At 43.7% G+C, this 19,861-nt stretch overlaps 1 protein-coding gene across 3 annotated transcripts in view; it reads right to left on the bottom strand.

Moving 5' to 3' along the window:
* The window catches only part of CRTC1 (CREB regulated transcription coactivator 1), a 62,068-nt gene extending 47,536 nt beyond the window's left edge, over positions 1–14,532 (bottom strand). For 2 of the 3 annotated variants that reach the window (XM_044998264.1, XR_006575175.1), the window contains exon 1: positions 14,354–14,532. In XM_044998264.1, coding sequence (XP_044854199.1) covers positions 14,354–14,479 — 126 coding nt within the window. In that variant the 5' untranslated portion in view covers positions 14,480–14,532. The remainder of the gene's footprint in view (positions 1–14,353) is intronic. The other variant, XM_044998266.1, reaches the window with a different exon arrangement.
* Positions 14,533–19,861: the final 5,329 nt, after the last annotated feature.

Genomic DNA, 19,861 nt, shown 5'->3' with positions numbered 1-19,861 from the left:
ACAGCAGTCCATCTACATGCTATCAAATGCAATACCCAAGCCCAAGAGCCTTCCCAATGCACTAAAAATTCATCTATACAACTTCTCAAACCCTTTGAAAACATCTTTGTTTTGCAAGTTTGTTTGCACTGCAACTTCAGCTAACCACAAGGTCTCTAAGGCTAAGGACTTGGCGAAAACCCTATGCAGGTCATTTAAGATGGGATAAAAACATTAAGAAATATGCACTAAACATAAGAATGGCCACACTGGGTCAGACCAGTGGTCCATCTTGCCCAGTATCCTGTATTCCAAGAGAGGCTGACACCAGATGCTTCAGAGGGAATGAACAAAACAGGGCAATTATTGAGTGATTCATCCTGTCGTCAATTCCCATCTTCTGGCAGTCAGATGTTTATGGTCAACCAGAGCATTGGGTTGCATTCCTGACCATCTTGGCTAATAGCCATTGATGGATCTATTCTCCATGAACATATCTAATTCTTTTTTTAGCCTAGTTATATTTTTGGCCTTCACAACATCCCCTGGTAATGAGTTCCACAGGTTCACTATGCACTGTGTGAAGCATTTCCTCATGTTTGTTTTAAACCTGCTGTCTATTAATTTTCTTGGCTGACACCTGGTTTTTGTGTTATGTGAAGGGTTAAATAACACTTCTCTATTCACTTTCTCCACACCATTCATGATTCTGTACACTTATCATATACCCCCCCCCTTAGTTGTCTCTTTTCTAAGCTGCACAGTCCCAGTCTTTTTAATCTCTCATGTGATTCTGCTTTGGACGAGAGGAACGGACTAGTTCGTTGGTTTTAAAACACTGGGGTGCACCTCCCTGAGGGAGGCAGGATGAGGTTATCAGGGGAGCAGTGAACAGGATGGAGCAGAGGTGCTTCCAAGTCAGTCACATCGTGCAGGTCACTGCAGGCCCCATCTGGTGACAGAGTTAGGAGGCTGCTGCCATCACTTGCAGCTTGGGAACTGGGCTTTGCTCAAGTTCAGGTCAGGCAGACAGCATGTAGGCAGCTGGGCATCCTTCAGGTGCCTGTGCATACACACTGCAGAGGTACTGGATTTGATGGGAGCAGGAGGGGTCGCTACAAAGCTGCAGCAAGGAGGAAGTAGAGCCTCCCCAACAGCAGCAGATCATCTTCCTGTGCTCAGCAGCAAGTAAGAGGCAGGGGGCAGATGGGCACCTGGTACTTGCTCCTGACAGAAGTGTGACTGTGGGAGGGGTGAGTGCATCAGAGGCACCCCTGCCTCTACCTCCTGCAGGCACCCGGCAACAACCCACCCCCTGCCTCCCACACAGTCTGTCCCCTGTATCTTCCCAGGCACCCATCGCATCTTCCCATGCACTCATCAGCCCTGCCTCCTACTCTTCCCTGCATTGCCAAAGGGCAGAGGGGAGCGTGAATGGAATGTGACTCTCCGAAAGGGGGAAAAAGCAAAAAGAAAGTTTTGGAATCTCTGGATTGGATGACAAATTCCCATTTCTAATGTCCATGATTCTGTGAGCCATCGTTGCTGTAAGAATATTATAGCAGAGCTAAAAAAGGTAACAATTATACACACAAAATTTGTTAAAATCAGTGCCAATCAGTCAAATGACACCCAATCATAAGAACTCAGAGTTGAGGTATTTATTGATAGAAGCTTAGTCAGTAATCATTCATTTGATTCCCTGCCAGCTAGGCTTCTGAACCTGCTGAGGTATTCACTGCATCCTTACAATTACAAAGCAGCCAAGAATTACTACAGTCTTTCATGAGTTTATAGAGGGTTTTTTCTGCCTTCTTAATGAAGAGATTATTTTTGAGACCTCGGCTCATTTCACGGAATCATTTCTTCTCTTATGCTTCATCTGTAAATTCCATAAAGCTAGACCTCCATGACATTCTAGATTCGCCCTTGTAAGCTTAAAACAAATCTTCAAGGTGGCCTCAATTATAAGGTTATTTGTCTTCTGAATAAAGCAATATTATAGTTACACACACAGAGATCACCTCTGCAACAGGAGATATTGTTGCTGTTATATAAAAGTTGCCTTTTTTTATTCTGGGAGCAGCCAATTATGCATTTTAGGAGTGAAAATATTTTTTATTCATACATCATGCTAAATTTGCATGATACGTCATAGACAAAATTCCTTTTGCATATGAATATGAATCCAGATATGACATACCAGAGAAATATGGGTGGGTGATTTAATAGAGCACTGTGTCACTTTTTTTTTTCCCATTAGCCAAGACTAAAGTCTTCTGGAAAATGAACAAGTGAAAAAGTATAACCTATCTGAATGCCTACATATCTTGCAGCATTTGTTTTTAAAAAAAAATTACAATTTAACCGATTGTTTTTCTATGTTTAAATATACTTTGCTATTTTTAGTGAACAAAAGTTTACAGTTTAAAACCCAGTCACAACTCAGTAACAAGTAAAATCAGGATACAGACTTAAAAGAGTGACTATTCTTCAGAGTTCTGCTCTATCATTGGGCATGGAGCCAAGCTACACTACAATACAAACCAAACCTTTGTATTGTGCTTAAAAAAAAGCATGTGCACACACAAATCAGATCTTTTGCTAGTTCTCAAATGTCACCCTTTGTTTTTGTAAAATATCCAGCCAAAAGGAGAATGTCTACCACTGACAATTAAATGTAAAACCTCAACCTGGACTCAGACTTGAAACTTATTGGTTAGTTTATTATGAAAAGAACTCTCCTGTCTGAAATGTTTTAAGTTTAATGATGTAGAGCCACCTTTAGCCAACTGTGAACAAATAATTTTTGAAGTGTGTCTGCTTGCTGATGGACATTTCACAGGATGATCTGGAATGAAGTGTGCCTCCCTAATACCTGCTCTTTGCCCCATGCCCTGCTCCTCAAATAGAAAGGCCTCAGGAAAGATCAAACAAAAGCAGAGATGCCCTCATTAAGCAAGATAAAAATAAGCTTTTATGCTCCAATTTTTATTTTTAGCCACAGAATGAATATTCAGTTATATAATCCTACGTTTCATAAATCAAAAGGGAAACAGGGCATATTTACATTCTTTGACGTGTACTATGAGGGTACATGGCTGTACACCACAGACAGGTAGCTGGGAGCATGCCTAGTGTGATTCATTAGTTAAAATGTTATTGTTACAAAATGAATAAATGATTCATCCACTGTGGAGTCTTGTGTTCATTCACACTGGGGAGAAGGTTATTTAACCATGTCGGTGCTACCAAATTTATACTTCACCAATCCCAGTGATGTCACAATCTTTGCAACATGCCTTTCCCTTCGACAGTTCTTTAAATTATGACTATACTTGATCTTCAGCCTCCGACCTTCATGCTGCACCTCAAGAATTGTACTGAGTTTACAAGATGAGGAACAAGCCCCCTTAAGTTTGGAAACACTTGGCATTCCCAGAATGCTAAACGCTCACATAGATTTAATCCTTTTGCTGTACAAATGAAAAGATTAACCGAGTTTGAATTCCGTGCACAAGGGTGGGAATCAGGCACTTTTCAAAATGTCCTCCTCAGTCTCCCTCTCAGGTGGGAGAATGCTACAAACTTAAAAAAAATCTCTATTGTGGGTTTCCTGCAATTGTGTCCTTGCAATGAGCTATTAAGCAATCTGACGGCCTCTGGATATATAGATAGTAAGGGGTAAAGAACCTGATAACCCACTCTACTCAACAGTATTAGAAGCCATAAAAGTGGCCTCAGCCTGCCACTGAGGAAAAAGAAAAGGGAGCTCTAGTCCATTGCCTCGACCCCTGCCCCCAGATCTTCTCAAAAGAACCAGCCCACTGGAGGTGTCGGAGCACAATTTGAGGGATTTCAGTGCATCAGAACAATTAGAAATGAAAACAATGAAGAATCCTCTGTAGAGCTACACACCTCTGCAAGTATCTCTTTCTAAACTGATGCCTCTGAAGAGCTGGCAGTAGATAATCAGTTGCCTCAAATAGCAACACACCTTCTTGAACTACCTGGGCATGATTCTAAGCTAGCTGATGTCTTGGGCAGATAGTGGTTTGAGGCATCCAATTCTAATTTATCTCCCTTCTGAAACCTTGATAATCCAGAGGAAAAAAAACACATCACTAATAATAAAGTAATTATATGTTGGGAATTCAAATGAATTGAAGATTCACCTACCATCACAGCAATTTGCCATTAGCATATCCAATTACTAACATGCAGAAGACTCACAAACAGCCTCAAAAATTAAGGTATGTGGGAACATCAGGGAGGGTATTCTCCCAGTCACCAAGAAAACAGAGATGGGATTAATTGGCAAGAAAGTAAATATTCTAGGAACACTTCCTAATAAAAAATATGAACTGTTCTAGTACATACTAGTACATACTTTTCTAGTACTTTTCGTCGGCATGCATCCGACGAAGTGGGTATTCACACACGAAAGCTCATGCTCCCAAACGTCTGTTAGTCTCTATAAGGTGCCACAAGACTTTTTGCTGCTTTTACAGATCCAGACTAACAGGGCTACCCCTCTGATACTTTTCTAGTACCTTTCATCCAAGAACCTACAAGTGTTTTGCAAACATTATTCCCATTTTAAAGGAGGGGAAAAGCACAAGAAGGTTAAGTGACATGCCCAAGGCCACACACTAAATTACTGACTGAAACTGGAGCTCTCAGCTCAGGAGACTTGGCTCCCAATAACCTACTCTAATCAGTAGACCACAATTTCTCTGAATAACAAAATGATAATGTTTATGACATTTGTAAGGGTACCCCATAAATTAAGAATGTGCCACTCTAATCCTCCCCACCACCCACAACAAATCATAAAAAAAATTAAGATTTTATGTTGTTGTAGTTTTTAAATAAATGCACAGGATTGTTCTGGGGAGAGAGAAAAAAATTTATTCCTAGGAAATCAGTTATAAGCAGTTCTATCATAGTTATTCAGTGATAGCATTATGAGTTATAAAGTAGTAATGCATTTTCAAACATCTTTGGTTGACAAAATGTGCTCTTTTGCAATGCTAATTTGACTCTAAACAAGTGCCAATGGAGGCCTCCTGAATTCCATTGTTTCAACTACATGGAGGTCCCCACTTCGGTCACCACTCTCTGAAATTTACACTAGTCTTTGGGCTGCATTTGTTTGCTGAAATGCAAGTAGTTTAAGAGCAAAGCAGCACAAAGGATGCACTGTTGAGGTCACAACCGGTTGTTGTCACAGTGAACACTGTTGCATGGTTAGCAAAAACTGCAATAGAGTACCTTGACAGCCTATTTCTTTTCACCTAGTTCTTCCAATGCCACCAGCTAGCATATATTTATCTGTAAAACAGCTACATTAGCACATTTATGATACTAGAGTAATATTACAGCCGTAAGAAGCTGAATTTTTATTTTAAAATGTAAACCTCCATTGTTTTTTCTTCTCTCAGAGATAGTTTTACATTTGCTGCACACTACACTAAAGTAGTGAGTTCCTGATAATATATTCAGTACTAAAACAAAGCCAACACAAAATAAGCTATTGTGCACAAATTAGTATTTTCACAGCTGCTGACAAGACTGCTGTAATAATTCACTATTAGAAATTGCTAAAGTTGTTTCATAATTAGAGTTGAGTGATATAATAAGATAATGCAAATGTATCTTACATTAAGGACAGCAATTTGAACAAAAAATTTACTCTGATAAAATTAAAAATTTTGCTGAATCTGAATCATTTTAGCATTACTGGATGTTAAAAAAAATTGTAAATAACTGTAATCTCTCAATTTACTACCACAGATACAAAATTTAAAAGCAAAAAAGTTAATAGCAAGAAGATTTAAGAAGCTGCTACTAAATTATAACTGAATTTAAACAAGTGTATGTCATGTTAAAATTACTAAGCAATAGCATCTTACATGTACCTTACATGTTCTCAATGCAGACACTTCACTGAAGAGTACAAATAATTGATAGAATTATTGTGCTCAAACATTAAAAGCTGAAATGCCACCTTACAGTCACTGATCCTGCACAGAGTTTCAGTGGGGCTCCATCTGGGCATGAGTCCACTCAGACCAAGATCGGTGAAGAAGGAAGTCTTTACTCTCTTTCAAATGTAGGTAATAGTTTGCAACAAAATCAATTAGACAAATAGATGGGCTCTAGCACTAATTACTTATTTCCTATTTTAAAGGTAGTATTTTGTCAATCAGTATTTTGTCACCCTGCTTTCTCCCAATTGGCACAGTCAAATCTAAGGTGATTTAAAAAAAAAAAATCAAGATGCCAAGGAAAAAGGTGATATTTTTGTCCTGTGGAAAATGAGATGCAGCTGGCAACAGAGAAGTTGTGAGAACTTATCTTAAGTCTTTTCTGCTATAAGAAACTAAACCATTACTGAGCATGGTTTTAAGCAATGGTTCCCCCAAACCAGGACTGAAAACAGTTGACTGTACAAAACTGTTTTCCCTTGCTTTCTTCCACCAAATTGCAATCACACTTTCTGAAATAGTACTGAAAATGGTCTGCATCTGATCTACATTCAAACATTTTTAAGGGAAACATGTTGCTAAAACATTTTCAGCAACTGTTCGATACCATAGTATAGACATGGTTTTGTGGTCCAGTCCTACAACCCCTTGTTCATGCAGGAGGTTCTTATTCACATGAGCAGTTCTCCACTCAGGTCAACAGGCCAAGTTTTGTAACTATAACCAGTACTAAGTCAAAATTACAGACTTTGGTTATAAACAGGACAGTGAAAAATTAACAACCCAAAACAACTTTTTGGGATCTTAACTATGGAAAAACCTGCTCTCAAAACTAATGGTTCTCAACTACTGGTCTATATCCCAATACTGCAACTTCTGGAATTTGTGTCTGAGATGTCAAGAATGCATTTTACTGGGAAGGAAAACCTGAGTTCAATGTCAAACAACTGGAAGAGCTGAGCATACATATCTTTCAGAATGGATTTGCTTGTAAACTGGAAAAAGAATGAGGAGTACTTGTGGCACCTTAGAGACTAACAAATCTATTTGTCTCTAAGGTGCCACAAGTACTCCTCATTCTTTTTGCTGATACAGACTAACACGGCTACCACTCTGAAACTTGTAAGCTGAATAACTGCTATGAAGGCAAACCACCATACGGATTGTTCAGCACTGGAGCTAAAGAAACAACTTTAAAGACAGAACTTGTTTAACTGAATATGGTGTTCTCCTACTATCAATTACAAGATGCTGTTAAAAATAACAGATTTTTACAAATGTAATTTCTTGTGTGTGTGTATAGAATCTAACAAAACACTATGACCCTAAATACAAGAACACTGCAACTTTATAGGAAAAGACTTCCTCTAAGAAAATTCAGTAATAAGAATGCATGTAAATGACAAGAAGAAATTTTCCTCCTTTGTTTTTTCAAACAAAATGTAAGCAAGTTTATAGTAAGAAATACTACACTGGTAAATAAAGTATGTATGTTTTATACTATGGCATATCATCAGCCAATCAGGTCTATTTCCCTCGGACAAGGCAGACTAGTTAAGGAACACAGAGTGATGCACAAGAACAGAAACTCTTTATTCCCTTGTGGGTAATTAACTTTCATGTTCACACAATGCAATTTACACTAAGTCTTACAAAGAATGAATAACATTTGGTACAATTATTCTGCACATTTAATTCTCCCTAAACTTGTGAGTACAAGTACAAAATGCACAAAGCCAATGGGCACACAGTATGGCCTCTTGGACATCTAAGCCCTGATTCTGCAACCTGTTACACACTGGCAGACACCTGCACACAAATCCCCAATCACTTCACAAACAGCCAATTGCAGGATTATGGCTTTAGTCTATGTCCTGCCACAGAAATTCAGTTACCATATTGGAAGATTATGAACCAGCCCTAAGTGACCTAGTCTTTGTCTTAGAGATGTGGTATCCAGGGACCTGAGTCTTTCTTTAGAATTATGAAGGAATTAAATGGGTGGACCTTTACCGCCCCACCCACCTCCCCCAAAAAACCTAGGGAACTAAAAGTCAAAATTAATATGTACATTTGAGGGGAAACCTCAGTCTAAAATCCGGCTAACTTCCTTTATATTTATGTATTGATAGATACATGTTTACAATACATAAGCTGTCTTCTGTTAAAAAAAAGAAAAGAAAAATCATGAGCCGCACCAGCACAAAACATCTTTAAATCCATCAACAGTGAATAAAAAAAAAAAAATCTAAAATACAGTGCCATAGAAGACCATTCTAATACCACATGATTTTCTAATGGTTGACTTTTTTTTTTTAAATCAGTTACATGTCTTTTGTATTCAGACTCTGCTACATCATTTGTGCGTTGATTTATACCATATTTTCCGGCGTATAAGACGGGTTTTTGGGCTAAAAAACAACCCCCAATAATCGGGGGTCGTCTTATACGCCGGGTATAAACTCCCGACCGCGGCTGGGATTTAAAAGGCTCTGCGCTGTCCGCCGCAGCGGGCAGTGCAGAGCCCTCTGACTCCCGGCCGCGGCTGGGATCTAAAAGGCTCTGCGCTGCCCGCTGCGGCGGGGAGCCCAGAGCCTTTTAAATCCTAGCCACGGCTGGGATTTAAAAGGCTCTGGGCTGTCCACCGCGGCGGGCAGCGCAGAGCCCTCTGACTTCCCCCCGCAGAAGGGGGGGGTCGTCTTATACGGCAAGTATATGGCAAAACTAATTTTTTAATGAAAAAATTAGGGGGTCGTCTTATACGCCCCGTCGCCTTATACGCCGGAATATACGGTAGGTAATATTTAAAACATTACCAAAGTACAATATCAAATAATAATTGTTGTTCTGCTTAAGAAATTAGCAGCTAAGATCTGAAATAAAATAAAAAAGTGACTAAGCATTTTAGACACTGATTAAATAATGTAGGGGTCAGATCTCTCAAACCCTTATAAGTGAAGAACAGTGCTTACTACCACATGTAGTACTATTGACATAAATGGGACTACCCACAGTGTAAAGCACTACCCACACCATTTGCAGGGTTAGGCCCTAATTTCTCATGATATATTTCTTCAATATATTTTAGCTTTACATATATGTATAATGACTATCCACCTAGTTAGAATTTTCATCAAATTCTTTTAACAAAAACAAACACTATCTTAATAAAATTAAATACTGTATCTCCATTATTAATTTTTAGCCTGCCTTTTAAAAAATATGGATGAGCATTCTTGGTTTAACTAATCTTTTAAATACTGTTTTGCATAATGTCTACATTTGATTGCTTTCAAATTGTGTGTTCTATGAACATAAGACATATTGCTCTTTTACACAGGCTTTAATTCAAAATACAAGTAATGAAATTCTCTCTCACTTTACATATAACAATTTTATTGTATAAATACACAAATGTATTGATATCGTACCCTGTTTAATCATTCATTCATTTTTATTTAATTTTACTTCAGTCGTGTGGCTACACCTACTACATTAAGTTTACTGTTGTCGTTTTGTGTGTTTAAGATTGAAAGATCAATTTAAAAACTTCATTGTCGTATAAAAATTCAAGCGTTCAGGCTTAGTCAAGGTGAAATTTGAGCAAGTATTTCACAAAAGTAATTTTCAGGAACTAACACTGAAAAAAACAGGTAATGTAGGCATGCACCATTTTCTCACGTCTTAAACATATACAAAAGCAGCAAAGAGTCCTGTGGCACCTTATAGACTAACAGACATATTGGAGCTTGAGCTTTCGTGGGTGAATACCCACTTTGTCGGGTGGGTATTCACCCACGAAAGCTCATGCTCCAATACGTCTGTTAGTCTATAAGGTGCCACAGGACTCTCTGCTGCTTTTACAGATCCAGACTAACACGGCTACCCCTCTGATACTTAAAATATACAAACACTAACAGTACCATCATATGGATTGATATGACGCTGGATTATGTGTTTTAGAACATAATAAAACAAAAACGTGCCATTGTGGATCACAGGCTTATTATTGTTATTAGGGGTCCTCAGATGAAGAGTACAGTTATTAGTATTAAGGTTGAATGAAACATCTCCATGTACTTCCATTACCATTGGAGTTTTATCCACAACACAAACCTTTACACAAGAGTCCTGGAATAATGCAAAATGTTTCCAACTGTTGACATGAAGCTAGTTTTTTGTTTACTTCCTTGTTTATGAACCAGCATCATCTATGTCAGCATAGCTCTCAGAGCAGTGCTCACTTAGTTAACACAGCTGAGTCCAGAAGAGGGAGCTCAAATACTGTTTTGACTGAGATCCCTCAAATCCTAGTGACTTACAAAAAATATAAAATAAACAGCTAGAATCCAGGGGACATCTCCAACTGGATTAGAACCACCTTTAACAGGCGGATGACATTCTGAGCCTAAACTGCTTTTTTAGACCCTGAATTTCCTGACATTTGAAGGTCCAAATATGAATACCAACATTACTTGAATTTTTGTGTGCGCTAACATTTTGGTCCATATAACCTTGAAAAATGGATTAATATTTATAAAGGAATATTAAGGCTTTTACTCAATCGTTTAAGATGACACACGCAGTGGCAAGCCTCATCAGGCTGTGCTGTAGCAGATATTTTGTGGGGAGATTGATGCGGATAGCCCATTCATCAAAAGAAAGTAGTAATTGGTAGGGGGAAAGTTGTTGGAAGTTCATGCCCTGACCCAAAAAACGGGCTCTCCACAAAAAGACCACTCCCCAACCTTAAAAAATAGCTCCTACTCTCTGTTTATGATATTAAAGTGCACAATAAAGAGAAGTTCTTTTCACTCACTTTGGTAAGATGGGGTCTCACAGATCTCTCCAATTACAGGCACAAAGGTCAATTCCATTTGAGAGACATCCCCACTTTAGTGTGTTCCCTGTATTAACCACTCACCTTCCTCTCCCCACACACAATGCCTCAGATAATTTAAAAAAAACTAAACAAAACAAAAAACATGCTCCCAAGCTCTCTCTGCTGCAAGATGGGACTTCCTCTCCACTCCATCACGATGAGGCTAAGCTACCTTTAAAACTAAAATAATTTAAGTTTCCGGGGGAGCGGTGGGGGGCCAGGAGAATGCATTTCTGGTGTGAAAAAAAATCAAGACTTTGCTGTTTCATATTTAAAATACTTTGGGGGTAAGAACAAGAAAATACCATGACTTCAACAACAACAACAACAAAACCACACAAGACAGACTATATTGTATAAATAGGTGGAAGAATACCAACTCAGAAAAGCATTAGTGTACGTATGCATAAGTCTTTGCATAGCAAGTCTTTGCCTCTGCTATGACCAATAACTAATACTAAATAGACAAGATGGGTAAACACTGCAAAAAGAAAATTACTAATAATGAAAAAAAATGAGAAATTTTGGGTTGGTTCCACAAACTGAATCAGAATAATGCATTTTCAAACTGACAGCAAAGTGTGTGGTTGCCAAGTGAAATTGAGAGCAAACAGCAAGATTGTGCTTAACCCTTTTTATATTGCATTTTAAACACAGATGAAATCATGCAATAAAAAAATTCACAAAGGAGACATTGTGCTCAACTATTTGGTCAAAATTTCCATCACTTCAGAACCCAGATTCCTGAAACAAGTTATTAAGCTTGGGTCACTTTCTCAACGCTGGTCTTCCTTAAACTAAAGATGATTTCCATCTGCAAAATTCAGAATAGAATTTTGAACAACAATATTTGGGTATGATTGGATCTGGGATTGTGATTTGTATACATCCTTACAATATATAAATATTTCAAACTGTGAATGCTCAGTACTGAATATCACTTTTCAATGGGCACATTTTAAGTATATGTTTCAGGAATTCTCTCAAGAATATTCAAATCCTGAGAAGTATCTGGAGGGTTGAAAATTACAAAGCTTGTGTATATTTAAATAGATTCTTTACAAAACCCAACTTGACAAGCTCTACCAGGACAACAGCAACACAAGGGATAAGAGACGATTCAGATAACTGCAAACATGACTAAAACTGTTTTCAATATATCCTCAACTAATACCAGGAGAAACTACACATAGCATCCTCCATTAAATGTCAACAAATAGTTTAGCGTGAACAGAGTAAGAGTAAGTAAGTATATACCATAGTAAGAGTTAGCTGATAAAAGAAATGTGTCTTTGTTTTATTAGAGAGACAAGGTGGGTGAGGTAATATCTTTTACTGGACCAGCTTCTATTGGTAAAAGAGACCAAGCTGTTTTAATTAAACCAATAAACAAGTATTTACACTATTCTGACAACAAGGAATATAAAACAATACAGCAAATTCAACAATATGTTCCCTTTTGTGGTATGATCAGGCTACAAACAGGCTTGGTTTTTTTGGTTGTTTTTTTTTTAAAAACTTAAAGCAGCATAAAAAATGTTGACACACACATAAGCTGAAGACACTAATGGAGAGTTCTCTCTCTCAACCATCACTAGATCTAAACCAGAAAAATCCATAAGCAGTCAAAATAGCACCCTGACATTCCTGGCAAGTACTAAAAATGTATTCACTACACTGTAATTTCTAATTATGTGTTTCCCAAAGACAGCACAAGACAAGACAGAGTTCAAGGTGCACTAGTTTGCACTGATGACAATTAAAACATAATGGGAAAAATATTAATGATGTTAACTCCATGCATTCACACAGTTTTACTTATTATCAATATAGTAAAACAGGTGCCTCCTCTACACCTTCTTGTGCCTGAACTCATCCAGCGTAATGTCTAAGTTCAGTTGCAAGCTACTCAAGGCAGGGACTCATCTCTCCCTATTTTGTAAAGCAAAAGGAAGCTTTCAGCACTCTACAGAAGGTAGCAAGAAAGCAAATGCATATTTACATAGAAGGAGGACAAGGATCAGATTATAAACTCTTTGTGAGAGAGACAATGTCTTTCTGTATGTTTGCACAGGACCAAGCACAAAAGGCCCCTGAACCTAAATACTACATGAAATCTTCCCCACACTCCTGATGGACCTCACACCCAGATGATACTCCTCTCACCTCAGTCTGGGCTCTCACTCACACAATGATGCTCATTATCATTCCTAGGTACGGATTCTATCCAGCAGTAATAAGCAACTTCTGTTCAGCAGATGAGCATCATGGCAACCACCAAAAGCTGGACAGGGCAGAAGGCCCTGCAGAACCCCATGCCACAATCCCCCCAGTCTCCACTCTTCTGTGAGCTACCAGAATACATGGCACTACCCACCATGTGTATATAGTGGGGAGCCCTGCTCTCCAGAAGGGGAAGTTAAACCAGCACTTGGGCTGCACACAACACCCCTCCTCCCTCAGCCCCCCCCGCACACACACAGAGGGGGCGTCAACCGCCCCCTCCTCCCTCAGCCCCCCCCCCCACACACACACAGAGGGGGCGTCAACCGCCCCCTCCTCCCTCAGCCCCCCCCCACACACACACAGAGGGGGCGTCAACCGCCCCCTCCTCCCTCAGCCCCCCCCCACACACACACAGAGGGGGCGTCAACCGCCCCCTCCTCCCTCAAGCCCCCCCCACACACACACACACAGGGGGCGTCAACCGCCCCCTCCTCCCTCAAGCCCCCCCCACACACACACACAGGGGAGTCAACCGCCCCCTCCTCCCTCAAGCCCCCCCCACCCACACACACACAGGGGGCGTCAACCGCCCCCTCCTCCCTCAAGCCCCCCCCCCCCACACCCAGAGGGGGCGTCAACCGCCCCCTCCTCCCTCAGCCCCCCCCCCACACACAGAGGGGGCGTCAACCGCCCCCTCCTCCCTCAGCCCCCCCACACACACAGATGGGGCGTCAACCGCCCCCTCCTCCCCCAGCCCCCCCCCCACACACCGAGGGGGCGTCAACCGCCCCCTCCTCCCTCAGCCCCCCCACACACACAGATGGGGCGTCAACCGCCCCCTCCTCCCTCACCCCCCCCCCCACACACACAGAGGGGGCGTCAACGGCCCCCTCCTCCCTCAGCCCCCCCACACACACACACAGAGGGGGCGTCAACCGCCCCCTCCTCCCTCAGCCCCCCCCCCACACAGAGGGGGCGTCAACCGCCCCCTCCTCCCTCAGCCCCCCCCACCCACACAGAGGGGGCGTCAACCGCCCCCTCCTCCCTCAGCCCCCCCCACACACAGAGGGGGCGTCAACCGCCCCCTCCTCCCTCAGCCCAACCGCCCCGCCTCCTCAGCACCCCCGGGGATGTGAACAGCCCCCACAAGGCGGACACGAACTGCCCGCGCCCCGGGGGCCAGCTGCCATCGCCCCTCCCCCCCCCGGCTCGTGCCCCTCAGAGGGGCCCGCCGCCCCTCCCCCTCGGCCCCCGCCGGGGCCCCGCGCTCACTCACCCTGTGGGCCCGGGTCAGGCTCAGGTCCTTCATCACCTCCTCGAAAGCCGCCGTCTCCTCCGCCTGCTTCTGGTTGTGCAGCGCGATCTTCTCGCTGAATTTCCGCGGGTTGTTCGAGGCCGCCATCTTCCCCCGTCCGCATCCCCCTCCCCGGGCCGGAGGGGGCAAGGCGCATGCGCGGGCGGAGGGGCAGGGCAGGGGGTGGAGACCAGCAGCGCCCGCGCCGGGGCGAAATGAACCAAGTGCGCATGCGTGCGCGGGGCGAACTGCAGCAGACGCCATTGCACACGCGCAGCGGCGGGCTCTCCTGCCTTCCCCGCAGGTACTGGCCCTTTAAAGATGAGTTGGGAGGGGAAGGAAGAGGAGCAGGTTGGGCACGGTCCAGCGCGCATGCGCCGTAAATCTAGGCTCCTCTTTGCCGCTTCCCATCCAGCAAGAATAGATGGATGGGGCGGGGCCCCCTATTCTAGCTACCACAACCCCCCCGCCTTCCCCCCAGCCCTGCCTGCCCCCAACCCCCCACTTCCTCCTCCTGCCCCCCCGCCCTGCCTGCCCCCAACCCCCCACTTCCCCCTCCTGCCCCCCCAGCCCTGCCTGCCCCCAACCCCCCACTTCCCCCTCCTGTCCCCCCGCCTCCCCCCCAGCCCTGCCTGCCCCCAACCCCCCACTTCCCCCCCAGCCCTGCCTGCCCCCAACCCCCCACTTCCTCCTCCTGCCCCCCCAGCCCTGCCTGCCCCCAACCCCCCACGTCCCCCTCCTGTCCCCCCGCCTCCCCCCCAGCCCTGCCTGCCCCCACCCGCCCACTTCCCCCTCCTGCCCCCCCAGCCCTGCCTGCCCCCAACCCCCCACTTCCCCCTCCTGCCTGCCCCAACCCCCCACTTCCCCCTCCTGCCCCCCCAGCCCTGCCTGCCCCCAACCCCCCACTTCCCCCTCCTGCCCCCCCAACCCTGCCTGCCCCAACCCCCCACGTCCCCCTCCTGCCCCCCCAGCCCTGCCTGCCCCCAACCCGCCACTTCCCCCTCCTGCCCCCCCAGCCCTGCCTGCCCCCAACCCCCCACTTCCTCCTCCTGCCCCCCCAGCCCTGCCTGCCCCCAACCCCCCACTTCCCCCTCCTGCCCCCCCAGCCCTGCCCCCCCAACCGGACCATTTCCCCCTCCTGTCCCCCCCAGCCCTGCCCCCCAACCCCCCATTTCCCCCTCCTGCCCCCCCAGCCCTGCCTGCCCCCAACCCTCCACTTCCCCCTCCTGTCCCCCCGCCTCCACCCTAGCCCTGCCTGCCTCCTACCCCCATCACCTTCCTAGCTCTGGATGCCTCCAAATCCCCCCCACCCCCACACAGGAACAGCTTGGAAAAGTGACCCAAGGGCACCCTGAAGGATCAGAAACCAGGGGGGTAAATAATAAGTACCCCAGCATGTTATTTAATCTTGTATTTAAGCCGAGCTCGTTAATTTTAGAGTCCTGACTTCTAGTTTCCGACTGCTTGGGGGAGGCAGGTCTGAGTTAATGAGAGATACTGAGCAGGATTTTGTTATAGAAAAGACAAGGCACCGAGCTGGGACTCAGGAGAGCTGGGCTCAACTCCTACCTCTGTCATGAATTTCCTGTGTGGTTAGCACAAATTTGGTGCCCTGATCTCAGCTGCGGCCTGTAGGCAGGATTGTAATACAAGTAACTTGTATTGTGGGAGAGCCTGAGAACCTTACACAGGAGGGGTCCACTTTATGGCAGGAGCTATACCAACAGTCTGTATCTAGTCAGGACTTTAACTGTCATAATACCCTCGGTTACTAGCATTTTTATTATTTGTTTTATGATATCACCTAGAGGCCCTGTTCCCAGCTCAGGGCACTGTTGTGCTGCACCCTGTTCAGACATGTAGGAATTTAGATAGATCATTGCCCCCTGCCGTGGTCTGAGCAGCTAGTCAAAGTCTGGGGTCCTGGGGATGGTCCAGTTGTGGGCTAGAAATGGATGGAGTCTGGTATTTACTTTGATGCAGTCTTGTGTCTTTACAAGGAAAGTACAAAGTCCTGCTTTTCCAAATGCAGGAGAAACCGGAGACAGAACAACAGTTTCTTAGCTACAGCTGCAAGCTTCTTTAACCACCACCACACCCAAAAGAACCTCTCTCTAGGCTTTTCTCAGAGTCCAACACCATGTTCACTGGCTGCTGCTGGGCTGTGTTGTTCTTTGCCTCCAAGTCTCTCCCATTCTGGGTGTTCTTCTGCCAGTACTAAGGAAAACCCCTTTTCCCACCCAGGCTAAACTCATGGGCAGGTTCATAACCTCTTGTGTCTTAGGCTGGTGGGCTTGTGATTAACTTATCCTGACCACTATTCACACCCACTCTCAAAGAAATTTGGGACCCATGCAGTCACCAGTACCTCCCAGCATAACACTATATATAGTCCCTGCTCCCAATGACCAACAACATGCTAGAGGTGGGGGAAAGAGGGAGGACACAGTAACAATGGAAGCAGCATGTTTTTCACAGTAAACGCTAGTCACGGCTCACCAGCAGCCATCCCCTTCTACAAGAGACGGTACAAGAAGTTAGGAGAGATGTGGAAGCAATATTTACACTGTGGTAACCCAGCCCCCACCCCCCAACTATCAGTGTATACCCCTCCACCCACCTATAAATACACCTCCCCTCTCCTATATATATAAAAATATCCCCCCCCCACACACACACACATCCTTTCTGCTCTGTAGCAGCCCCTACTCTTATGAAAAGTGCCCCAGCATCTTTACTGTCCAGAACCTTAGAAGATCCACCCTCAGTAAAATGCATGGACCTTACTGCCTCTGATTTTGAGAGGATGAAGGGTAGAGATGACTCTGCTCAGATTAGAGCCTGTGGTTCCAGGAAGTGTAGCTGTTTCAAGACAGAAGCTTAGGCTGCTAAGTCACCCCTTGCAGCTGTGTTAATGATGTCTTGGTGTCAAGTGCTGGGATAGGTGAGATGCAGGCATTCAGCAGTAATAAATCCTGATCATGCTAGTATTTCTCAACACCCACACGTTGGCCTTTATACTTCCACTTTTATGTAGCAGCTGAGGTAAAGTGAGCATCATTTGTCACATAAACAGTCCATGCCATAGTACCGATAATGGTGTATTTTGTAATGGTCGAGTGGTCAGAGCAGAGGCCTGGGAGTCAGAAAACCTAGAGTCTATTCCTAGCTCTGCCACTGATTCACTGTGCAGTCTCTGCCAAGTCACTTCACCTGTCTGTGCCCCATCCCCCTCCCTTTTGAGAGAGAGATAACGATACTTGTCCACGTTTTAAAACTCTTGGAGATGGCTGGATGAAATTATGCATCTGTAAGCACAATATATTATTACTATTAACAACAAAGTAATATTTTACCTTGAGTACCATTTACCAACCTGCAGTTCATTTATAACTTAGTAACTGATGTATTATTGAACAGGAATAAATAATTAGATAAACAGCAAACTAAATAGTTAAATACAGCCCAGCTGAGTAAATGGAATTGACTGTATAGCGGTATTAACAGTGTGCAAGCTGCATAATGGATCTTCAGTGCTAAATGAATGTAGATATTTTGTGACTTAAGACTCATTAGCTACATGCATTTATTTTTGCTTGGGAAGGATGGGAATGATTTGCAGAGTTACCCTGATCTAAGAATTGATTAATACAAATGGGAATTCAGCATCCATAGACCCAGATATCAATCTGCTGGTATTGCCATCAGAAGATTAAGTGCTAAAGATGAAACTTGATTCAACTTCCTTTCTCCTTCTGTGATTAAATATGGAGTGAAAGTCTGTGGATGGCCATTTGCGTAGATTTCATCCCAAAAGCAGCAGAACCTTTCACCTCCCCTGACTTCTGCTTCTCTGCTGGTGCATGGTGGAGGAACACAGTTTTTTCCCAACAGTGTTTTGGCTTTGGCTCCAGAGTCCTGTGATGTGATTGGATGAATTACAATGCCTAAACTAGGTTTTGTTCTTGTGCTTACATTCCATTATTTTAAAATAATTTGTTTAATGATCCCTTGGTAATCCTGCTGGGGGTTCCTAATAGAAATAGTTACACAAAAGGAAATGAAAAATTAGTCTCTCATCTGCTAGTAGCTGCTTAGCTAGTGGTAGCCACTAATGGGAAAAAGAAAAAATAGTCCAACCATAGAGAAATGGTTCAAAAAAATATGGGAGGTTGTGATTATGGGAAATGAATACATCAATTACATACCCAGCAAAACAGAGTGAGGATAGATAGATATTTTTATCTTGTATTCAATATTCAATGTACACTTGCAGAACAAAACAAAAAGGCACACCTGTCCAATTGTTCCTGAATATTAACATCTGATAGATATGCCTGGTCTGTTAAATATGTTAAACTTAATAAAATCATTAGAAATGACATTATAGGTGTTGCAATGATTCTCACTCTAATATGCTAACAGCCTGTCAGATAGAAAGATCTGATGACTATATTCCTGTATGTCTCTCTAAACAAAAGCTAACTGTTCGTGGTAACTGTTTTCTTTCTGATATTTACATGGCAAGTATTTGTAAACTTGTTAAAACTTCAATAGTTTTGAAAATTGTATTAAATTTCCTTTTAAAAAAATCCACACATTTATTTGCTTCTGGACTCTCTTCCCCTTGCACATTATGGGGTGTGGGTGGGGTCTGGACTACAGCTGAGTCAGTGCATGGCCTGGAAGCCAATATAAATCTTGATTGCATTAAGGCTCTGGCAAGGAGGCAGTTCAGCCCAGTGCCAGGTTTCACCCTTCCCCCAGCAAATGCTGTGCTAGGTCTTTGACAAAATGACGGGCCGATGCCAGGAATGTTATTTATATGACTGCCCCCTTTCCACCTTGAGCACAGATGGGCCATAGGAGAACACTGATCGTCTGACTGGAAAACGGCAACAGGGACATCCTGGAATGATAGACCAACCTCATCCCTCTACACCTTTTGAGAGAGAAGCACCTTTGAGATTAGGACAGACCAGACTGCTGAAGGTGGCTCCGAAGCTCATCTGGAGTTAGGGAAGCACAGGGGCTAAAAGGCCTGCGTCAGGTTTTGTTGCAAACAAGGCCCGACTTTAGATGCATCCAACCTGAGGTAGTTGACATGGTAACAGTCAATCCTGAAGGTGACCGCATCCCTCCTTGCTATCCCCACTGTTGGGATGGGGGTCTCTCGGGTTGTTTGTTGGGAGGTTTCAAATTACATTGAGCTGCAGTCTCTTGTATCCTTCTACCTCTCTCTCTACAGATTATAATTCGTTACACTGATACAGCATTTTTAATCCAGTAGACGCGGGCTCGCAAGGAACTTCACAGGCTGTCAAGACAAGGCTTACTTCACCCACTGCTGAAATGCAGCCTCAACACCCCCTACCGACTTGATAGGTCTTAGTCCCCGGTAGACAGATGTCCAGACTCAGCAGAGAGGCCAGAGGAGACCTATGGTCTATCTAGTCCAGTATCCCGTTGTAATGCCCCACACCAGATGCT

Source organism: Mauremys mutica, chromosome 24 (genome assembly GCF_020497125.1).
Source record: "Mauremys mutica isolate MM-2020 ecotype Southern chromosome 24, ASM2049712v1, whole genome shotgun sequence".
Lineage (NCBI taxonomy): Eukaryota > Metazoa > Chordata > Testudines > Geoemydidae > Mauremys > Mauremys mutica.
This window is presented reverse-complemented; position numbering and strand designations above follow the sequence as displayed.